The 21,778-nt window shown below is 39.8% G+C and overlaps 1 protein-coding gene and 1 long non-coding RNA gene across 7 annotated transcripts in view; one reads left to right on the top strand and one right to left on the bottom strand.

The window, feature by feature from the left end:
• The window catches only part of CNST (consortin, connexin sorting protein), a 50,058-nt gene extending 36,580 nt beyond the window's left edge, over positions 1-13,478 (top strand). For all 3 annotated transcript variants that reach the window (XM_021392118.1, XM_021392120.1, XM_021392119.1), the window contains exons 11-12: positions 7,428-7,563; positions 9,185-13,478. In XM_021392118.1, the coding sequence (XP_021247793.1) occupies positions 7,428-7,563; positions 9,185-9,390 (342 nt within the window). In that variant the 3' untranslated portion in view covers positions 9,391-13,478. The remainder of the gene's footprint in view (positions 1-7,427; positions 7,564-9,184) is intronic.
• LOC110396478 overlaps positions 1-21,778 on the bottom strand; it is a 63,677-nt gene that overhangs the window by 27,473 nt on the left and 14,426 nt on the right. For 2 of the 4 annotated variants that reach the window (XR_002436990.1, XR_002436991.1), the window contains 3 exons: positions 16,280-16,430; positions 14,655-14,781; positions 9,589-9,672 (listed from right to left, as the gene is read on the bottom strand). This is a non-coding gene — a long non-coding RNA (uncharacterized LOC110396478). Of the gene's footprint in view, positions 1-9,588; positions 9,673-14,654; positions 14,782-16,279; positions 16,431-21,778 lie in introns of those variants that run through there. The other 2 variants (XR_002436992.1, XR_002436993.1) reach the window with 2 other exon arrangements.

The raw sequence follows: 21,778 nt of genomic DNA, 5'->3' as shown, positions 1-21,778 counted from the left end.
AAGTTTCCTTTTATCTGTTTGCGTAACTCTTGGCAAGTGCTGCTCTGTGCATCTAAAAATTGCATTGATTTTTACTTATTTGTGTGAACTCTTTTTTTTTTTTTTCATTTTTAACGTAGACTGTTAGGAGATAGGTTGACAATTCCTGTTAAGTTATGATTTTATTTAAGAGGTCTACATAATACCTATGTTTATAATATGGGCTGTTTCTATTCAAAGAATAACATTTACTTTTCCACTCCTACTGACTATAGGTGAGAAGAGCTGTATATGTTGCAAACTCTCTGTATGCCTGTATGGGCTTCTAAGTTTGCCAGGCTTAGGCAGTTTTATTGTTCAACCAAAATAAGGAGGAACATCTGAGCCTGAACCCGCCATAGGCCACAACAAGGATGAGTGCTTCATAAGTGCTCTTCTAAAAATATATATATTAAGTTTTATTGCTTTGTAACTTGATCAGAGAGTGTACAATGCCTTCTTCACTTAATTTATCTTCTGGTTTTGTTGCATTTACAAATACTGGACTGTAAAAGCTTTCCCTTTAAATGTAAAAATGAGATTATTTTGAAATTATTGATTTCAGATGCTGGAGGGGAAAGACAGAAGAAGGTATCTTGTTGGTTCATTGCTGTTTCTAATGAATTTAACAGTGCAACATCCCTTGTCAATAAAAAGTAACAGTACTTTTCTATAGATCAGAAGCTAATACGTGTAGACCAAGAACCCATAATCGCCCATGGACTGCAGTCAAGCAGGGAACTAAATACTGGAGATGCATGCTGATGCTGATGTTATTACATCTTTGGTAAAATCTCCAGAGCTGGAAACAGAGCATTTTGTGTTTGGTTGGTTTTTTTTCCCCACCGAAGCAGATTCTTCTCTCCCTTGCAACATCAGGCATCCTGATCACCCCTAAGGCACCTTGTCCTTCTGTGGTATGTCAGGAAACATGTCACATAGCAGGACTGAGAGCCCTGTACACAAAGGTGGTCTTACTTTAGCTTTTTTGGATTCTATACATGAGCTCTTCACAGCACATACATGCATGTTCATATAGATAATCAAACTTTGCACTGGATCTGCTGGCTTATTTCCAAGGAGAGACTTGTTTTGTATAGAAAAATCCTAAATTAATCCTATAGCTGCTATTTTTAAGTTGCTACATTTGTGTCACTTGCATTTTTAAGGATTGGATAGGAAGCAGCGTATTGATGCTGTTAGAAAAATGATGCTTGTATCGATTGGGCCAGTGGCCAATGACAACAGTGCTTTACAGGGAATCCAGTATCACTTCTAGTTGGCTGTCCTGCTGCTAGGACTGCCAGTACTCTGATGGCAGAACTGAGCCTCTAGAGAGGTAAAAAGTACCTTGAGTCTTTCCATAGCATTTTTTTTCTTGCTATGTAGCGTAGCATATAATGTTGGCTAGCACTGGTGGGAGTCTTTCCCAGTCTTTCTTAGCAGTCCTTTTTCTGAATTGTGTGTGGGGCTGGGGGATTAAATCAGGGAGAAGCAAAGATGTGTTCATTTTGACACCAGTTAAAACTTGTAATATGCAACATCCAGGCTTGTTTTACAATGCCTGAAATTGCTGGGTGTAGCAGGGTGTGTAGCCTGTATTGTTTCATTATACATTTGTAGCTTGTTTTCCCAGTTAATCTTATCGCCAGTCATTACCCTGGGGGCTGCATTTCAGACTTAGCGTTCACCTGCAGCTTCCTCGGAAGGCACCAGCAACTGACAAAGCTTGCCACCTCTGAGAAATGACCACCATTTACTTATACTGACTTTGTTTTAGTGCTAAAAAAGATTCTACCAATGTTTTGACAAACAGACTGATCTTTGCATCCAGCCATAACATTTTTTCTTTTCTTGTTCTCCTTGTCTGCATTTGAAGTTGCAATTGTTCTGGCTGTGGCTGTCTAATAAGATTACAATGTTTTCTTACAACAATGATGAAAGAAATACTATAAATGCATTGTGTAGACACAAGCAAGCATAACAACAACAAATCCTTACATGAGATGTGCTAGTGTGAGAATTAAAAAAAAAAAAAATGTCACTACAATAAAACTAACTTTTCCTGGAGCAAATAGTTACGAAATTGTCACAAATAATTTAGAATGGAGGGCAGAGATAAAGACTATTTTGAAATAAACTAGGTACAAAAATCATATGGTAGGACCAATATTATTCAGTGAGGGTGTATTACTAATTTATTGTAAATGGGGAAGGATAAGTACTTGTGCATATATTTACAGTTAGGAAGGGATTTTTTTGACCCCTATTGAGCACAGTTGTCTCACAGAGTTCAGATCCTTTAAGTAACTTGCTTTTAGGCTACTATTTGCAATAATTAAAGACTGAAAATCTACTGAATTCTTTCTATGACTTTAAATAACTTGAAAACTGAAATAGTATTTTACATACTGTACAGTCATTTGTTCTAGGTATTTCTTTACTAGTACTATCCTTGCAAACTTGTGTGCAAATGATGGAAAATCACTGACATTATACAGAAACTGCCTTCATACACCTAGTAAAGGGTTTCAGAGCATATCAACAGTTGGCAGTGACAGATTTCAGAAGTGTATAACCTCTCGTGAGATATCTTTGCTGTCATTTCTGTGTGGATGAAATGGCACACCAGCAGTCACACAAATTGTAACCTCACTAATGCAAAGTGTGTTTTGCCATGTGAAATAAAGCTTTATATCTGTGAAGCTATTGGGAAAATGAATAAAATGTTGTTTTTCTTAATGGCAAATTATCATCTTAAATTTGTTTTAGAAAGCAAAAATATTGAGATTCCTTGCCACAATACAAAGTAGTAGCTTTGGATTGCATTTTCTGTATACAAAGACTTTAAAATCGACTTAATACGTACTGACTGGCAGCTGATTTGAGTGCAGAAATGAAGCCTCCACCTATCTGCACGAGGTGTGGAGACAGTGCTTTGTTGAGATGCCTTGTCCTGTTGTATGGCTCTGGTCCTGTAGTTTTGAGTTTGCTTGGTGTCAACCGCAAGCAGATCTTGGATGGTTGTTGTAAAAGCTCCGCTCAAATAGTTTTATCAAGGCCAGTAGGGCTGAGTAACTACACTCAGTTATACAGAAAGCCCAGTAGTGTCTTTTGTTAATTATTTGACTTGGAATTAAGAAAAAAATCTGTGTTTCACTAGTGTATGTTACATTTAGCTCTTTTATGCCTCACAGAGCAGCCCCCAGCACGGCCTGGTGTAGGCCTGCATTTTTCCTTTCGTGGTTCAAGCCAAGCACAGGCTTGACTTGCGGTTAGCTGTATTAACCACACTTCCCTCGTTAAACTCAAATTTAAATAATGATTTCTGTTCTTTTAAAATCCTCCTGCCTCAAACACCAGCATGGAATAGTCTTGTATGGCTGCTACCTCTATGTCCTACTTTCAATGGCTCTTTAAGTAGTGGGAGACAGTTCTAATGTAATCCATTTGTATACTGCTTTGAAGTCTTTCTAAATGAAAGGTGCAAGAAAAAATACTTTACTTACAGTTCTTTTAATTGAATGAGATTTTATTTGTAGCAAGATGGGCCCTGTTCTAACATGACAGACTTACGTGCAGAAATGATATTTTAATAACTGAAAGTAAGAAAAATAAAACATGGTGGTATTTATGTTAATTTTCAGCTGCAGTTGAGAATGTGGTAGAAAGAAAGCAGTAAACGTTGCTTTATGCAGAACTCCATATGCTTGTATTTGTATTTGCATTTTAAGAATTAGCTGTCCCTGAGTAGGAGGCATAGCTTTATAGGTGCTTTGCAGAACAAAAAGAAACTTGGATTCCACGTCTAGTGAAAGGCAGATGAAATAATGTAGGTATGAATTGTGTATCATGCAAAGAAGACATTCTGATCAAAGAGAGCCTTAAAAGTGTGATCTATGGCAGTTGCTGGATCAGGAGAGTAACATTACCAGAATGATTGTATTGCAAAATCAAAAGCCCTTGCTCACCCTTTTTAAGAGAAAGAATATGTTTAGAGTAGAGAAACTGTGCTGTATCAATTAGGTCTTTTACACTTAGAAGTAAATCCTGAAACATTCATGTGTGCTGGCAGCAAGAGTAAGTGAGCTTCACTGTAGCAAGCCTTTTACATAACTGTAATCACTGGGACACATTTCCAGGTAATCCGTCAGATCTAGCCCTCTGCTTTTCAGCCTGGAGGAGACAGAGCCTGTGACACAGTCATACAAGAGCTAGCAGGAACCAACAGACCAAATGAAGCGTGCAGAGCGGACTGCTGCACTCTACTCTTAGAACGGGGGTAAAAGCACCCTCCTGTCCCCAGGTGAGGTTCCCAAGTGCTATCAGAACTACATGTGAGCAGGCATATCTAGCAACAGCTAGCCTGCTGCATGGGTGGCTCAGGAGGAGCCACTGATCCTCTTTATAAAAGCAATGCCATACACAGAAGCTTAAAATAATCCACTCTTTTAAAGGACATAATGTCATCTTGCCCTCCTAAATAAATGAGTCAAATTAATGCACTTCTCCACAATCCCCCTTCCTTGTCACAACATGGAAGCGTAAGTATTTATTTTCCGGCTGATGTGATAAATTTTCATGGCAGCTCTGCAAAGCTAATTTAACATCGTCAGTAGATGCTTCAACCCAGTGTGCTTCTTTTGGTGAGAAGCTTGGAGGCTGTTACTGCTGCTTCGTTGGTACCTTGTAGTAGTCTTCCACATACTGGTTTAAACAATTTCTTTTCACACTTCCACTACTATATAAGCACTTAAACAATTTCTTTTCACACTTCCACTACTATATAAGCACTTCCTTGCTTTGTTTCATTAAATAAACCATTCGAGCTATTATGTAGATGATTAGAAGGGAAAGTGAGTATTGAAAGGGAAATGTGTCAGAGATCAATTTTATCTTCTCGGTTGCATTTTGGGAAAAATTTGTTTCATGCTGTAGTCATATACCCACAGTGACCAGCTCTGTGAGTTGTTGAGGTCAACAACTGAGGAGTGTAAAATACTGCCAGAGTGGATACATCAAATTTAATTGCCATATTTACCAGATAAGTGCCAAATGATACAGTTGGTGCAGTGCCTATTAGATTGTGCTCTCTGTTTGTGCTCAGCGCACCATCTCTCTGATTATAGCATGCATTGATGCATCACATAAGCAAGTTTAGGACCGTAAGTTATGAAGTCACTTGTTTTTCTTGTCCTCTATAACTCCTATAATTGCATGGTCTTATAATTTGGATAGATTATGGGATGGTTAGGCAGTCAGTTGTCTGCAACTATAGTATTGTCTGGAAAGTTGTCTCTTTCTTCACTTTGAGTTTTTAGGTCATGTCTGCTACATAGCTGAGTTGCAAAATCAGTTGCAAATGTGATATGTTTTCTTAGCTGTAGCGCAAATGTATACAGATTACTTTTGAATGTAACAAAGGTTATTGCTAATCTACAAAATGGGTTTTAAAAGAGACCGCTCTAATTTATGGAAAGTTGGCTAAGACTTTTCAATAAAGAAAGATCTCAAGATAAAAAAAAAAAGAGCATGATGACTGTAGGACTAAGGAATAGGATTTGCTTCTGTTTGTGTTTCTTAGATAATACTTACATCTTAGATAACACTTAGGTAATATTTGTATCAAGCCTCTGTCTCATCAATAGATTTTCTTCATTGCTTAAGCTATTGTATCTGTAACAACTTTAAACAGCGTGCGTTCTCATTAAAGGGGTGTGCATGGTGATGAAAGAAAAACGCTAGCTGCTTTAAAACAGAATTGTAAAGCCCACCAGCAGTGAGCCTTACACGTAGTTTAACTGAATGCTAACATTAGCATGTAGATTGTTACCCCTGTGAAATATCAGCATGTTCCTGAACCCTTTAAGTTTGCTAAGGCACAGTCTGTCAGTATCATACCATATTTGGCACATGATCCTGGAAATCCAGCTGCAGGGTTTAATCAAGTGACTCTTCCTATCAGCATCTGTTTCACAGCCAATGTGTACTGCTATCATGGCAATTTTAGCTTTGGTTTTGGTATAATGCACCCAAGTAATGTATGCTACAAATACAGCTGCGTCCACTTTTAGTGTCTATAAACTCAGATGTTCCTGTATACTGCTCACCTAAGTTCTGCATGTTGAAGACCTTTTCTTTTGTATAATTGCATCTGTGTTTGGCAGAAATGGAAGAAAAATGGGATGGTTGAATGTAATACATATAGTTCTGTACCTATAGTGGGTACCTTTGTATTAATGTTGTCCCCTGCCTTATTCTTTCAACTCAAAGTGTTTCCTTTTTTCTTTAACTTCAGAAAATTGAATGCTGCTTTTGTTTGGTAGGATCTAGCTGCATGGTATATTTGCCATAGCAAGGAAGAACATTCTCTGATACGTAATTAGGAAAAATTACTTTCTGGATGCAGTCACTTTTACAAAGAAAAGTGGTTTGGTTTGTATTTTTAACTGATGAAAGTTTTGCTGGGGAAAATAGTAACTGTTGTGATTCATTTAGAGAGTCAGACACACAGGGTAATTAGTACTCATTCATTTGGCAGAGGACCTTCACAGCGCCAGTTCGTGACATCATTCTTAATTCTCTATTCTGCATTTTTATCCTAATATTTCTCCTGTTTTTCTTCCTATAACCACTAGGAAATTACAAACTTCTTCTTGATCTAACATCTTAATATGGCTTTGTGGGAAGAAAAGTATATACTATTACAGCTAAGTCAAATGACGTAGGAAAGGACAGTTCATGACTTATTGAATGTTTCGCTGCAGGAAAGCATTTTTGAACTGGTGCTTTATCCAGAGAGCTTATTACAATATGGAGCTGACACTTATCCAGAAGCATGAAGATTTCTTTTTCCCCTGGTGTTTGTATTTGTTTGTCCCCTGCTCTAGCCTGTTTTCTCCCCTGGGGAACCAATCACAATGCCGAAAAATTAATCTCACAATAAGTATTTGATAGGCTCTGCAGGATTATGTCTTTGGAAAGGCAGCTGTGTTGTCATTGACCTCTTACTGTCCTCTAATGACAGTGGTTTTGAATGGAACCCAATGCCCTAACCCACATAATTTAATGACATGACCTTATGAAGAAGCTGATGTGTAGTTTAGATTATACTATGTATTCATTGCATGTTTAACTTTGATAGTGACTAAAAGCAAATATTGTCATCTTAGTCACCTTCTACACAGTAGAATGGTACTGCAGCTGTCCTGCACGCTATGAAATTGGTTTGTTCAAGAAGGGAGTTTCACAAGTACTGCAATGTTTAAGAAAAGCAGAGTGGAAACCATTTGTTTTCTCTCTCTCTCATTTACTCCTCAAAGCCTTTGTTAAGAAGATCTCATGCTTTAATTTCTCACATCTCTTGTGCTAATCACTGTCAAATGGTTTTTTGTAATCTTTCCTGATAGATTGCCCCAGCAGAAGGATTGGTGTCTATACTAAAGAAAAGAGATGACAGGGACGGAAAAACAATTGCTCAAGTTCAGCAAAAGCAAACAAAGAGAAGAGTCCGCTTCCAAGAAATGGATGACACTTTCGATCAAGGTATTTTAATACTATTAACTCATAGCATGTGTTCTCAGGGTGCAAATGTTGTTGAAATGTTGGTTCTCAAGAGCTAATTGAACATTCATTGTACATTGCACCTTGTTCTTTTAAAGCTGAAATGATAAAAGGTTATCTAGTTTCAGTGGTCTCTAATAGCTGAGGCACACTAGTGCTCTTGAGTCATTTCAGACTCAGAGATTTTGTATTTTTCTTTCATTTCTTCATTCTTTTGAGAGCTCTAGATTGCAAAAGCCTTCAACACTTCACTACTTTGCCATAGTATCGTTTTATCTAAAGCCCAATTCTGTTCTCCAGTACTGGAATATTTTCATAATATTCCAGTACAGTCTGCTAGAGAAACTGAGCAGAATTTTAACACTTCATGACATGTTTCACGCACTGAAAGGAAAACCCATTTGCTGCCCAAAAAGGAGCTTGTCATGTTTTTTTTCTTGAAAATATTTAGAAACAATTTATATTTTAAATACAATTCCAGTAGTTACCTTTTTTGATTATTTTTGGTTTTGCGTGGCTTTAGTGATTCAGAAGGGAAGCTGATTCTTATCATTTTAAAACAAATTAAAAAACAAAACAAAACAAAAAAGCTTGCATTTTTCCCCTTTTTCTCCTCCTGATGGGTGAAAGAGGTTCAGAAATTTTCTTAGAGCCTCCTCAGTCTGACAGCAAAGGCAGGTGTTGTCCATGCAAACAGCCTGTCAAGGGTAAGTGAAGTAGTGAGGGTGCAGCAGCACAGCTGCAGCATCCTTATTGCAATAAGAAGTCTTGCAAAGAGTTACCACAGAGTAACAGTGATGTAAACTAACCCTTCACAGTGAGCTTCCATGAAGGTTTTGTCTCCACCCTTACAGTCAAAATGTGAGCATAAATACAAGCAGTTCATCTTACCAGTCAGTGGCAGTACAAATGAAGGAAGAATGTTTACATCTGTTTTATTTCCAAAGCCTTCATTCAAATTCAAATCTGTTATACTTCAATGTGGATTGACTCCACAAGTGATATCAGCAAGGACAGGGACACAAGTTGCAGAAAAGGCACTTTAGGTTTTTGAAAAGAATCTCGGGTTTTCTCATACTGCCACAGTTTGAAGAGTTAATCACGCAACATCCCTCCCTCTCCTTGGGAGAAAGAGTGGGGGGAAGGAAGAAGGAAAAAACCCGATTGAGATTTATTGAAAGGAATGTGAGTTAGCGCAGAATTAGTTAAGAGTAATAAGTAAGAGTAATAAATCAAAATGAACCAAAAATAAAACCGGAGGAGAGAGGGTCAGTCTGAGTCTTTATTGGCAGGCTCTCCACAGCTTGCCTCCCAGAAAAGACCAGAGAGCTCTTCCACAGTCACCCAGAATCAAAAATCATGTGGAGGCTCCTGGGAAATGCAGTACATCCCAGTGTATCTTCCTCTTGAAGAGTCAGAACTCACATGAGGCTGCTAGAGAAACCAGGAAACACAGCTCCGCAGTGCAGTGCACTGTGCCTCTGCACCCAAACAGCCTGTTGCATGATGTCATTATATGAAATACAGATAAAACCAGGACACATACACATTCATATTGCTTCGTCTGGTCTCTTATTCACCTTTTCTGCTCTTCTGTTCACAGATGAAGTAGCTGGTGGCTCCTGTATTTTGCTGATCCTGCTGTGTATAGCAACTGTTTTCCTTAGCATCGGAGGAACTGCATTGTACTGCACCTTTGGTGACATGGAATCCCCTGTGTGTACAGACTTTGCAGCCAACATGGATTTCTATTATACCCAGATATTGCAGCGTGTGGAAGAACTTAAGCACTGGATCGCCTTCTCGTAGCTGAAATAGACTGAGACAGCACACTGAGCTCACTACTGGTTACAGGAGAGGGTATTAAAAAACCTGTGATTGCAAGTTCTTTGTAACACTTGCCACCTGCAGGTGACGTGCATTTGATGATGTACTTACACTTTTACTTCGAAATTGAGAAAAATTCCCATTTAGCAATCAGGTGGCAAACTGTTCACATCTTAAGCCGTAGCAGCGTGGTATGGGAGAATAAAAAGTCGTTCTCTACACCCTTTTAAGATTAGACAAGCAGCTTTTCAACAGCTTGAGCAACTGAAGAAGAAAGAAAAGAAGAAAATTAACTGTCTTCTATGTGCTCTCCCATTGCCACACATTGTGTAAGCAATCTCTGAAAGCTTAGTTAAAGGACAGCTTTGATTTACAGCTGTTTGTGCAAAGGTGTTGCCTCCAGCTATCATGCAATAAGTCTGTGTTTTATGAAAACATTATTTTTCTTCTAAGTCTTACAATTTTTCTCCATTTTAATTCTCCCGGTGAGCCGTGTAATAATTTGCATGGAGTGAGAAGAGTGCAGCAGCATTCACAGAGCCCCCATTCAGTAATAACAGGCCAACCTGCATCTTCCAGCATATGGGGAACATCATGTGTGGGATAAATCTGCTGGCAGATTTCACAGTATTTCCTGGAACTTCACTCCCTGTGTTGTGTGGGCTGTTTTAGAAAGAGGAGGATGAAAAAGAAATCATTGGTCTCACTAAATGCAGAAAAAAGAGCAAGATGTTCCGTAAATTATTCATGTTAATAGTAGAGTGGCTTTGGCCAATTTTAAAGCACCTGGTTGTAGGTGTCAGGCTAGCTGGGATTTCTGTCCAGCTACGTCGCTGACTTACAGTAATCACTTTGTGCCTCAGTTTCTCCTCCGTAAATGGGGAATAATAATCCTTGCCTTTGTCTGTGAATATTTATTGCAATTAGGGCTCATGTCTGATTCCCTACACCCCGGAGGAGCGCATAGGATCACTGGACTGCGTGGCTGCAGCCTCTCACCCAGTGCGTACTTAATGTACAGTGGGACTGATCTGACAGGGGATGCTCAGAGGCTTGCTTCAGATCTGCAGCCTCTTGGTAGTCCAGGGCACTTGTTCCAGCAGATAAAGCACATTTGCATCTACTTGCCCTCCCGTTTTGAGACTTGTAAAATCTGCTCTCTTTTTATACCAGCTCTACAGACAAATTTAAATCAGTAAAAAGAGTCATTTTAAATGGCTATTTCTATCACCTGGTGCTCAGCCCTTCCTGGGTGGTGTGTGAGAGAGACACCGACGTGACGGTGAAGGTCAGAACTGGCAATGTAGGCCCTTGGCCCAAGCTGTGGTCCGATCACAGCAGCTGTCCCGACACAGAACCCAGTGGCCTGGCCCTGCTGCAGGTCTTGTGTGAGACGAGTCCTTCGCGCTTCAGGAAACAGCAGTTTTCAGGCGGTCTGCTTCACTCCACTCCATGGTTTCCAGCTTACTAATGTACGATGCAGCACCTTCCAGTTGAGATTATTTTGTAAACTGCTACCAAGTGAAATTCTTGAGGCATTGCTCAGAGTTTTAACATTAAACAATTGTGCTTTCTGGCATTTTCAAGCCAGCTGTCCCTCTACTAGTGAGCTTGATTGTTCCTAATGCTCTGTCATACTTAACAGGATTTTAAAGCGAAAGTCGAAACCACTTTTTTTTTCTGAAACAAACTGCACATATGATTTCTTTTTCAGTTCTCACTGCTGAGGCTTTGTTTATAACATAGGAAGCCTCATGTGCAGGTCTTTAATATTAAACAACATATTTTAAATGCCCCAATTAACGACAATGTTTGTTTTCAGAAGGAAGCGTAAGAACAGTAGTTTGGCATATTTTCTGCTGGTTGTGCTCAGAGCATTGTAAAGCTGGACTGATCTAGGGGAGAAAGGGAGAGATGCTTTTGTATTTTAAAGAGTTACTGGCTGGTTCAGTTTACTATTTTAAGTCCTTGTTTATGTATTTATTTAGTTTTTATTTTAAAGAAAATCTTAATTTTCTTCTTTTTTGGTAATTCGCTCACAGAGTAATTAAAAAGCATGCATTCACTTAAAATATATATTTATAGTGATTGTGTAGGTAGAATATATTTTGCATTTCTGTAACTTCGCATCGAGTGTTTCAGGATATTAAGTTTATTTCTAAAAGACAACTGTTGATTTCAGCTTAAAAATCTGTTTAAGTTTTCGTGCACTTCCTCACCAAAAAGATCAAAAGGTATATATAGAACTATTTATTCAAAGGTATATCAGATATGAAGATCAAAGATCTTCTACTTCTAGGTTCGTTTAATTAGAACTATTTAAAAATAATTATTTTATTTAAAACGGTAAAGCTATTTAAAGTCAAAGCAATTTTTGATAAGCAGTTCAGAGAAATTCTGTGGTCTGAATCCTGGCATGGCAGCTTTGTGTTGTGTTCCCAGTGCAGAGTCTCACTAATATCAGCAGAACTGCCTATGAGAAGATGATGATGCCTGTGAGAGGTAGGGCACTGCTTCACCTGCACAGACTGGAGGAAGAATGAGCTGCAAGGTGTTCTGTGTAGCCCTGCAGCCTTGCACTTGCACTGCAGTGTGAGTGTCTCTACAGTCTCTCAGCCCCTGCCCAGGTGCCACTGCTGTGGGGTCTCACAGGATCTGGGGGAGCAGATGGGGCACACGCAAATGGGCTGCCCGGCTTCTCTTCTGAGCTGTTGCAACTGAGTGCTTGAGTCTGGATCTGATTTCTGTTGGCGTTCCTTTGTGAGAAGATGATGGCACTAATTCTTGCTTTGCCTGACAATTGTCAGTACGGTTTGCATGGTCTGCACTGCATTATCAGACTTGTGGTGACCAACCATTAAAAAAATGTGCTTTGTTTGAAATCCAAATTGCATTCAGGTTGGCCAGGTGTTGGCTGTCCCATGTATTCTGTTCCCTTTTGATTGCTGGTGGCATTGCTTCCACCTCAGTGGTCCCAGGGGTCAAGACCTTGGTCAGGGAAATCCAAGCTAAAAGGGAATTCGAACAGTTATCCTCGTTGGAGGAGTTTGTGGTCAAGTAATGCTGAGCAACAGCTAAGACTGTTGTTGTAAGTAGGAAGAAAAGAGAGGGAAGAGGCTTTTCCCTTCCCTTTTGTGCATTTTAAAGCCCTTTGCGTTTAAGTTTTCATTGACTCTTTCCTTCCCTGCCACTGTATGGATGGTTTACTGCTTGGCAGTAGGGGAAACATATTAGGCCACTGTAAAACCGTTTGTAGTCAATAGGAGAATTTAGGAAACAGTTCGGTACATGACAGTAGTTAAAACTCATTTCTTAGAAGATGACTGGATATCAGATTGATTGTTTGCCTTCAAAGGTGAAAGCTGTGGCCACTTACCACCTGTCCCATACCACCAGAAACCTCAAAGTAATGATTTTAGAGAGGTTCTTGCATTAGAGCAAAACCAACAAGGCTCTCAATGTGCATTCAGCGTACAGAGCCAAAAAGAGCTTTCTGGTGGCATAATAAACACCCTCACCCCAAATAACATGAAGTACATCAGGAAGAGCGCTGTGCTGTAGTATAGCTGTGCTGTACTGCAGGGTGGTTCCAAGCATTATCAGTGAGGAAGCATTTTCCACAGACCAGATATACCAGCAGAGATTTGTAATCTAGACACAGCTCATGTTTTAAAATGTTTTTCCACTATTTTGCTTTCACACTTGGAAAATGCATAGTGCTGGTGGCACACAGTGGGAAGTAGTCTGGCCAAAGGGGAGACTTGTTTAGAGATTTCTGTGAGTAAAGGGCAAGCTTGAAATATCGAATGAGCTGAGTAGGTCAGAAGTCCAAATTCTTGTGTGATTGCACTCGACAACCAAAGGGGATGCTACCCTCCCAGGAAAATATGTTTGCCTATTTTGTACCACAATGTAAAGCCAAGACCATCTGAAAGGACTAATAACTATTTGTAACAAATTTAGCTTCCTTTAGAAAAGGAGTAAATAATTGTGTTTGAAACCATCACCCAAGCTTGTAATTTAAATACTGTAGCAAAAAATAAAATAAAAAGTGTCCCAAAGAAAATATATGAACCTTTCTGGGTACTGTGATTTCTAAATGTATGAAAAGACTGAGAAGATGTTCTGTGAAATTAGCTAAATGAGCAGCATCTCCAAAGAGAATTTAATGATCAAACCCAAACCAGGAGAATAGATGAGGATAAAATGGATAAGGTTTGGTTTGGATTTTAGTGTAATGTAAGTAAGTTTCTTGAGTTGGCTGGTTGGTTCGTCTTTCTTTTACTAGCTAAATGAAAACCCAACCTCTGCACAGAGCACGGTTTCTCCAGACCAGCGTGTTTAAAGTACTGAAATGTTGCCTTACTGCACTGCTCTAAAAGAAGGTGTTGGATGGTAGGTTCCAGAAACGCTGGGGCAAGTGACCTGCTTAGTGATCACAGCCCACTCTGCTCTTTGAGTTCAAGTAAACTAAACTGACTCGAACCCAACTCAAGCTAGCCACCTCCTGTTTGCAGCATGCAGCACTGCCTTTAGCAGCATCCCCATCCCTCAACACCACCAAATGAGGCCACCCAGAATCTTAGACTGGCTGAAAAAGTACTGAAATCCTAAGAGGAAATGAATCATTTTTATTCATGTTGTTTTGGTTTTGTTATCCTTGTGTTTTGTATTTTCAAACTGTTCTTCAGTGCCAGAAAGAGGGACAATAATAATGTGAAAGGAAAAAAGAGATTTTTGTCGAAATTTGTTGGAACTTGTGAGGTAACATCTGGTGTAGCTACCCAAGAAAGCTTAAAGTATAAACTTTTAAAAAAGTTTTTTTTAATTTAGCTTAAAGTAATGTTTTCATGTCTTTTTCTTTAAGTTAAAAAAAAAGTGTCGGGTGCTTTATAGATGTTACTTCTTTGAAGCTCTTTTTATAATTTGTTTTTCATTACTTTAGATGAAATGGCATGGTAATTCTCTGGCTTAATATGAGTCTAGAGTTCACTCTATTCAGCACTGTACAAAAATTGTGATCACCAGTAGATGCCTGCTTTGTTTTAGAGAGTTGCCCTGCAATAGCTGACATGTTACAGAACTGATGTTAGTGAATTTCAACCAGAGTTCTGATTCTGTCTTTGCATTCATCTTGAACTTGTTTTTAATGGAAAAGAGATGATAATCAAAAAATAATTTAAAAATAAAAAAAAATTAGAGACTGTACTGAAGCACACCCAAAGTTTCAAAGGCACGTCTACTACCTGATCCATGGAAGCAACACGGTGTTTCCTGCAGGGTACCACTGAGCTGCTCAGTACTCATTCTGCATCAGGAGTGGTGATGAGGGCAAGACTGCACTGGGAGTCAAGCCACAGGCGTCCTCTGGGGCTGTGGGAGCAGCAAGGAGACTTTCACATTGCATTTCTGAGATAGCTGGATTCAGTGCATAATAGAAAGGATGCACTGAAAAGAAGAGCTAAAGGTTTGAACTGCTAAGGATCTGAGTAGTGAACTTCAGCTAGATAGAATGTCAGCATCTACCATCATGGAAGTTAGCAATGTCACTCCAGAATGTCCACTGTAAGTAGGAGATAAGATTTGAAAGGAGAGAATAGTTTTTTTTTAAAAAAAGCCATACACTGAGAATTCCTACTGATTAATCAAAGTTCTGAGGTTTTAAATAGAAGTTAATGATTAAGGGGAAACAACTTCTCAAGGTTGTACAAAGGTAAAGGTATAGGGAAATAGCTGCAGAAGGAGTGTAATAAAGACCTTTAATGTAAGAAGATTTAAAAAAAAATGGTAAAGGGTGAGAAATATTTCTGATAATTATGCCATTCAGTAATGGGGGGGCTATAATAAAGAAGGCGACAGACTCTTAGCAGGGCCTGTTGTGATAGGACAAAGGGAAATGGTTTCAAACGAAAGGAGGGGAGATTTAGATTGGTCATAAGGGAAAAGACTTACAATAAGAGTGGTGAGACACTGGCACAGGTTGCCAAGAGAGGCGGTGGATGCCCAGTACTTGAAGACAGTCTGGATGGGGCTCTGAACAACCAGATGTAGCTGTAGGGGACCCTGTTCACTGCAGGGGAGTTAAACCAGATGGCTGCTAAGAGTCCCTTCCAACTCAAATGAGCCTATGATTCCATGTTTGGGTTTTTTTTTTTCCCAACCAGATTATATAGAAGAAAAAAGAAAGCCACCACAATTTAATCAAGTCAGGAAAGAGGAAAGAGGTGGAGTAATGGTTAAAATATCACTGGATTCTTTGCAGGGCTCTATTGGAGTATTTCAGTCGTCTGTACAAGGTCATATAGCAGACAGAAACAAAATGGGCCCAGAGCTTATAAAACCTGCTTCAGATCTCTTGCCTGGTCCTGGTGCCCACTAGGACAGCATGGGTTAGGGAAGATAAATTAGTACCTTGTTCTTCACATTGTCTTTGACTTCACACTTTGAGGGCCTTGTTTAAAGATCTCTTTTTTTTATATTGTTATAAATTTTGCAGTGGTTGTAAGGAATAAAATTTATTCAGGAGATAAATTCCCTTTCTAGTATGCAGCAGTTAAGTCCAAATGCCATTTCAGAGTATTTTTAGTACTTGATATCATCATACCCATGGTAGCTGGTTGCTATTTGCATGTATTGAAACAAATTGTATCAACAGACCACATGGGGATACGATGTAATTGCAGCTCCTGTAGTCAGAAGAGAAGGCTGGAGCTACCTGTGGTGGCTGCATGCTTTGCTGTCTGGCCCTTACTGCTCACGCTCTGGTGAGTAGCAGGAAAGCAACAATGCTCGGCAGAGCAGGCACAGTTGAGAAATCTGTTAGAAAAAATCAAGCCACAATCTCACAGCTCCACTGGGCTTCATACAATACCTGTCACTGTGCCACAAGGGGAAATCGCTCGTGAAGAAATGCAGCGATGTGGAAAGAGGCAGTGGCCACCAGATCCTGCCTCCGGGCAGAAACGAAGCTTGAGTGAGGCACAGAAGTGTTCTGACCGTAAAGTGGATGTTGTCATCACTGTCTGCAAATAAGAAAGATGAAAATAATTTCAAATGTTCTTGGCATCCCCCAAAATGCCCCAAGAAGGTTATTAAAGGAACCTTCTTTTCAACTTTTGTGTAATTGAAAGCTCTCCCTTAGCTGAAGGCAAAGAAGGAAAATTAAGCAATGGCAAGCCTTTTCTTAAAAAAAATTTGAATATACCACCTCTTATATTTTTCTATAAATAGGGCATTACTTTCCTGAGCCAATTCACTGCAGGGTAACAGCCCACCGTTCACCTACAATGGCAAAATTAGCAATAAGTAACTCACGTACTATAAAACACCCCATTAGAAAGAACTACCTATATCAGCTCACACAGTAGGGCATTGAAACAATATTTTCAGTGAACCAGATGAATTTTGCACTGCAGAGCAAGCCTTGTGCAGCCTGGCCGTGCTGCCCAGTCTGCCTAGCACTGCTCATCCTTGTGTGGCACCTTCCATAGCTGTGACATCCTGGTGTGGAGTAGCCAGGGAGGTGAGTCCCTTGCCTCAGCAGCCATACACTGGCAGCAAAGACCTGAGGGTTTTCAGCAGGATGCTCCCAAACAGCCTGTGTTTCCCTGTGTTCCCTGCAGCCAGAGGTCAAGTGGGAGGCTGGTCCCAGGAATGGTCTCGTACCCACACAAGCCCGGGGTAGTTACTCTCTGCTGCTTGCTTCCACTTGTGGGAGACTTGCAGCCATGACTGAGCAGAAGATGTCCTGCCAGCAGGATAAGCAGTGTCCAGAGACACTGAGAATACCCAGCACAGCAGAGGGTGTGCAGTGTGTCCTGCAGCCCTTTCTAGAGTATTTCAAAGTGATTGCTATCCTGAGCACTACCAACAATATTTTAAGACTCTGAACTTGCTGATCTTCTTTAAGAAGAAAAACACAGCATAAGGGAATGAAGGCTTGAGGATCCTGCAGCAAAGGCATGGCTGAAACCACAAAAGCTTATAAGAAGTTTTCAATGGATGCAGCATTGCCAAGACTGCCTCAGGATTTCAAGATCACTCAAACACGAATAAGAAGGGCAGACTTGAAATAGTCATTTTTTTGAAGGAAAACAGGCTGTGCTCTGTGGCACTTCTTGTCAGAGAGCACTTAGCATCACAGACACGAATTCTAATATGGTTAATGGATTACAGTAGGACCATGACAGGGTGAGTTTAAAATTCATTTTATCCCAGCTGTTGTCCTCAACTGTAGGATTACATAGCAGACTACTTTCTTCTCAGTTCTTTATTTATATTCTTAACTATTTTATTTTTCTCAAACCTTCATTCCTACCTCCAAGTGGCTTTCCTTTTAACCATCTGGCTCAGTGCTTTTTTGATGTAGCCAAGAAAAAATCTGTCTGTGGCTGAAAAGGGCTGTGTCCATTTTTACAGGATATCCAAAAACACTGCTGTGAGGAAAGCAACTTAGTATTCATTGCAGGAAACTGCTTGTGTTTGAAAAGCTGTGTGAATGCCTTATATGTTACTGTGTGGATTTGCTTCATATTGTTTTCCTCGAGTAGCTCCTCGTCCTTCCAGATGAAGAAGTATTTTCCCTTAGATTCCTTCCTTATCAGTGACATTCTGTGTGGAAACCCATCTGAGCGTCTTGACCCAGAGGAAATTAGAGGCATCCCACAAAGGACTTGACCAGAGGTTCAGAAACCACACTAAAATCAGAGTAATTTTGCAATAATTCTAATGCTTCGTCTTTCCATGTTTTAAGTTCCTCAGACAACGAGGAAACAAGATTTCTTTGAAGAGATATCAAAGTACTTTGATGCCATAACCCATTGCAAAAGAAGATTCCATCAAAGAAAATGTAATATTTAAGTGTATCACTTAAGCTTTTCCTGTAGTAGGTACATTCAACGGAATTGCTCTGTATCGCCAATTTCACTATTGTCAATTAATCTGTTCTTAACCACCACTCTGTTAGAGATCTGCCTCACAACCCCAGTGAAAACTCTGAGGGCACGGCTCAAGGCAGCCCATCGTGCCCAGTGTTGCTGTGCCATTCCCCTTTGCAGCTCTGCAGCAGCAGATCCAAAGGGCCTGTTCGCCCAGTGGGGCACTGCAAACAGGTAAGCACAGTCATATGGAAAAAGAGGTAGGAAGCGAAGTCACCAGGAATAAGTGCTTGGTACACAGCCATGTCTTTCCAACAATATTAGTTATGATATCTATATATTAGTGAGGAGCCATTTTGACTTGGTCATCTCTCTGTATGTCGGAGCATTCACAGATGCAAAAATACAGTTGTTCAGCGGTCTTTACAGTTCAATGCTGAAGTGTGAGATGAGAAACAACAACAGATGCAACTGTCCTGTTGGGAAGGAAGAAGGTTACAAAGAGGGAGCTCTATGAGTGCTGTTTGTACTGCCAAGGGGGCTAATCTTGTGGTCCTGACTTGTGATGGCATTCATTGACTTGAACAGAAATGACGCCAGGACAAGAGCAGTCGATGGTTTCTTGTTTCTTTATCTGCTTCTTGTCCACAGTGGTTTTTCCAGAATAAGGGCTTTCCAATATTCGCACTGCAAGGGCAAATGGAAAGGCATTCTTTTTAAGTATGCTGTACCTCCCGTAGCAGTTTGGGCATACTGTTCAGCTGTAGTTTGATGATCGCTTTCCATTGGAATTCAGATATAGAATATAACTGACGCTGAGGAACATGCAGTTATGGAGTTAAAGCCACAAAATGGAAGTGCAACAAGGAGAAGAGAAGAAGAATCGGCTGCTTTCCAAGGACTAATGGGCCCAGAAGTGGAATACAACGTTTAATGAGTCTGCATGTAAAGCAATGCTAATGTGTCAAAACAACATCAGCTCTAAGTATGGCTGAAATGGTACTGAATTAGTTACTGCAGTGGAGGGAAGGGATCAGGGCATAACAGTAACTCTGGCAACTGAGTTGTCTCTCTTGTCTTCAGTGTCAGTGAAGACACTTCATGAGTAGCTGACTTTGATATAAGGGAGGCGTTTTGTGCTTGTCTATGGACACTGTGCTATCACTTTATATAGCGCAATTTTACTTCTAAGCCACCATGTCCTGTTTCAACCTGCTAAATTGGGGAGAATCATATTTATGAAGAAATACAACATTATTGAGATGGAAGCAGTTAGAGTGATGACGTGGACTTGTAAGCTGGAAAAGAGCAAAGATTTCAGGAGACACAAAACTGGAACTTGAAAGACTGATTTAGTTGCCTGCTATCTGATTATTTTCGTACATGGTCTTAAGCACATCGCTTAATCCTGAGTTTTAGTACATGCCTATGTAATGGGGAGAAATATCTTCTGATGCTCTCTGGCAATGCAGCAGTGAGTGGGGTTGTGGTAAGCTTGTAAGTAAAATATTTTAGGCAATATCAGCAACTAATTAATTAGTCATACTTCTGACTGAAATATTACTTGTAACAACGCAGGATACATTTGCAAAGAACCTTACATCTGAGAAAAAAAGAAAAAAAAAGGAGAAGACGCTTCTTGTTTCTTTTTTGAGTTTTCAAAGGTTGTGATAGCTGTTTCAGGAAGGCTGTAGGAAATAAGTATTTGAAAACACAAAGATACACTTTAGTATCACTGCCATTTTTTGTGCTGTGCTGCTAGATGTCAAAACTGCCCCTGGTTTTCTTTCGGGGTTTTTTTTTTTTTTTTGGTGAGTTTTTCAGTGTTGTAATGACCATACTGTGAGATTTTACAGCTATTTTAGGCAACCTGAGAGGAAGAATATAGAACTAAAAATGGCTTTTGCATCTTAGCATTTCCCTATGGGAGTAGGGTAAAAGCATTTTCTTGATGGATTTCAGTAGCTGGTATCTGCAGTACCCAGACTGCCTGTCCTTCCCGACTGACTCTATCTGCCACGGGACAAAGCTTTTAATAGTCTCAATATTACCAGTGGCATCTGAAAAATAAGCAGACTGTGAGCAATATGACTGGGTGAATTTTGAAAGTCTTCGTGCTACAGCTTTTGAGAGAGAACCTGGAAAAATCCATCTCCAATACTATTAGCATTCATACAGGTTAGAATTTCTGCTGCTGTGTTACTCAGTGTAGTGACAGTGGGGTCTTAGTAATTTAGATATATTTGTGATTTAGATTCCCTGGACCATCACAAGCTATTCACCAAAAACTCTGAAGATAAAATAGAGATAAAATAGATTGGATGACATAAAGGAAAAGGTGAGCTCAATGAAGGAATGACTTCTGATCCAAACACAGGAGAATTTACCATTCTTTTGAAGTCCTTGGTAAATTTATTTGTAATATTTACTTATCTGTTTTCACAATAGAAGTAACTGTAAAATATTCAAAACATATGCTAGAGTTATTCAAAACTTGTTATCATATAATACAGTACCTTCTATAATAGTTGGCTGCTATGGTTGAGCCACTGAAGGACTGCTTGCCTAAATTTTCACATCTTATTCCACTAGTGTTTGTCTATCAGTGTACTTGATATTTGGGGTTTGAAGACTTTGAAACCAACAGTTTTGAGCAGTTCCACATAAATTATGCAGAAGAGCAGCTTTAGTATTATTTCAATCACCATGTTTTCAAATTGGAATGAGGAAGAAATTAACAACTGAAACAAAAACTTATTAAGGGCTCTATTATGCAAACCAATCAGTGAAACCTCATGGTATAATTTTTATAAATGGTTGAATATATTTCCCAAACTATGTTTTTCTCACTTGTTGGGTTTATATTGCTTCTTATGATATTGCCAAAGATTGCAGCTTTGCCATATTTACTGCTCTGCATGCACTAAAGACAGCTGGGTCTTTTTTAGACAGCTAGTGGTGAGTTTCTGTGCTCCAGAACAGCCACCTCCCTCAGCACATCTCTGTCATAGGTGTTAGCTGTGAAACTGCCCCTAACTCCAGGAAGATTGAGGCATCTTGCCTTCTGCTGCTGTGTGTTGCCCCATTTACAAGTGATTTTCTGGTGGGCTTTTGTGCACAAGGCCAAGGTTGCAGCTTTTGCTGATCTCTTTCTAACATGTACTCCAGTGGTGGCAGAGAAGAACGATGCCATTGTAGCTACTTAGCAAAACTTGAAAGGAATTGGGTCACAGGAGGCAGGTAAGGCATTGTTGTGTGCTCATTTTGGGACTCATGCATGTTGATGCATGGACCAATTCAGTTGATGCTGGGAGTACTAAATAGAGAGGAGCCAGCATTTAATGCTGCCCATCTCTATCACACAGAGACAAACCAGAAATGAAAATAGTAGATGAATAATCCTATCAATCTTCATGAGCTGAGGTACTCATCTGAGCTCGCCTCACTGAGGTACTGCTTTTCAGCACTTGTCTCCATTTCCAAAGGCATGGGTA

Source organism: Numida meleagris, chromosome 3 (assembly GCF_002078875.1).
Source record: "Numida meleagris isolate 19003 breed g44 Domestic line chromosome 3, NumMel1.0, whole genome shotgun sequence".
Classification (NCBI taxonomy): domain Eukaryota; kingdom Metazoa; phylum Chordata; class Aves; order Galliformes; family Numididae; genus Numida; species Numida meleagris.
The sequence above is the reverse complement of the archived record's forward strand: the minus strand, read 5'-3'. Positions and strand labels throughout refer to the sequence as shown.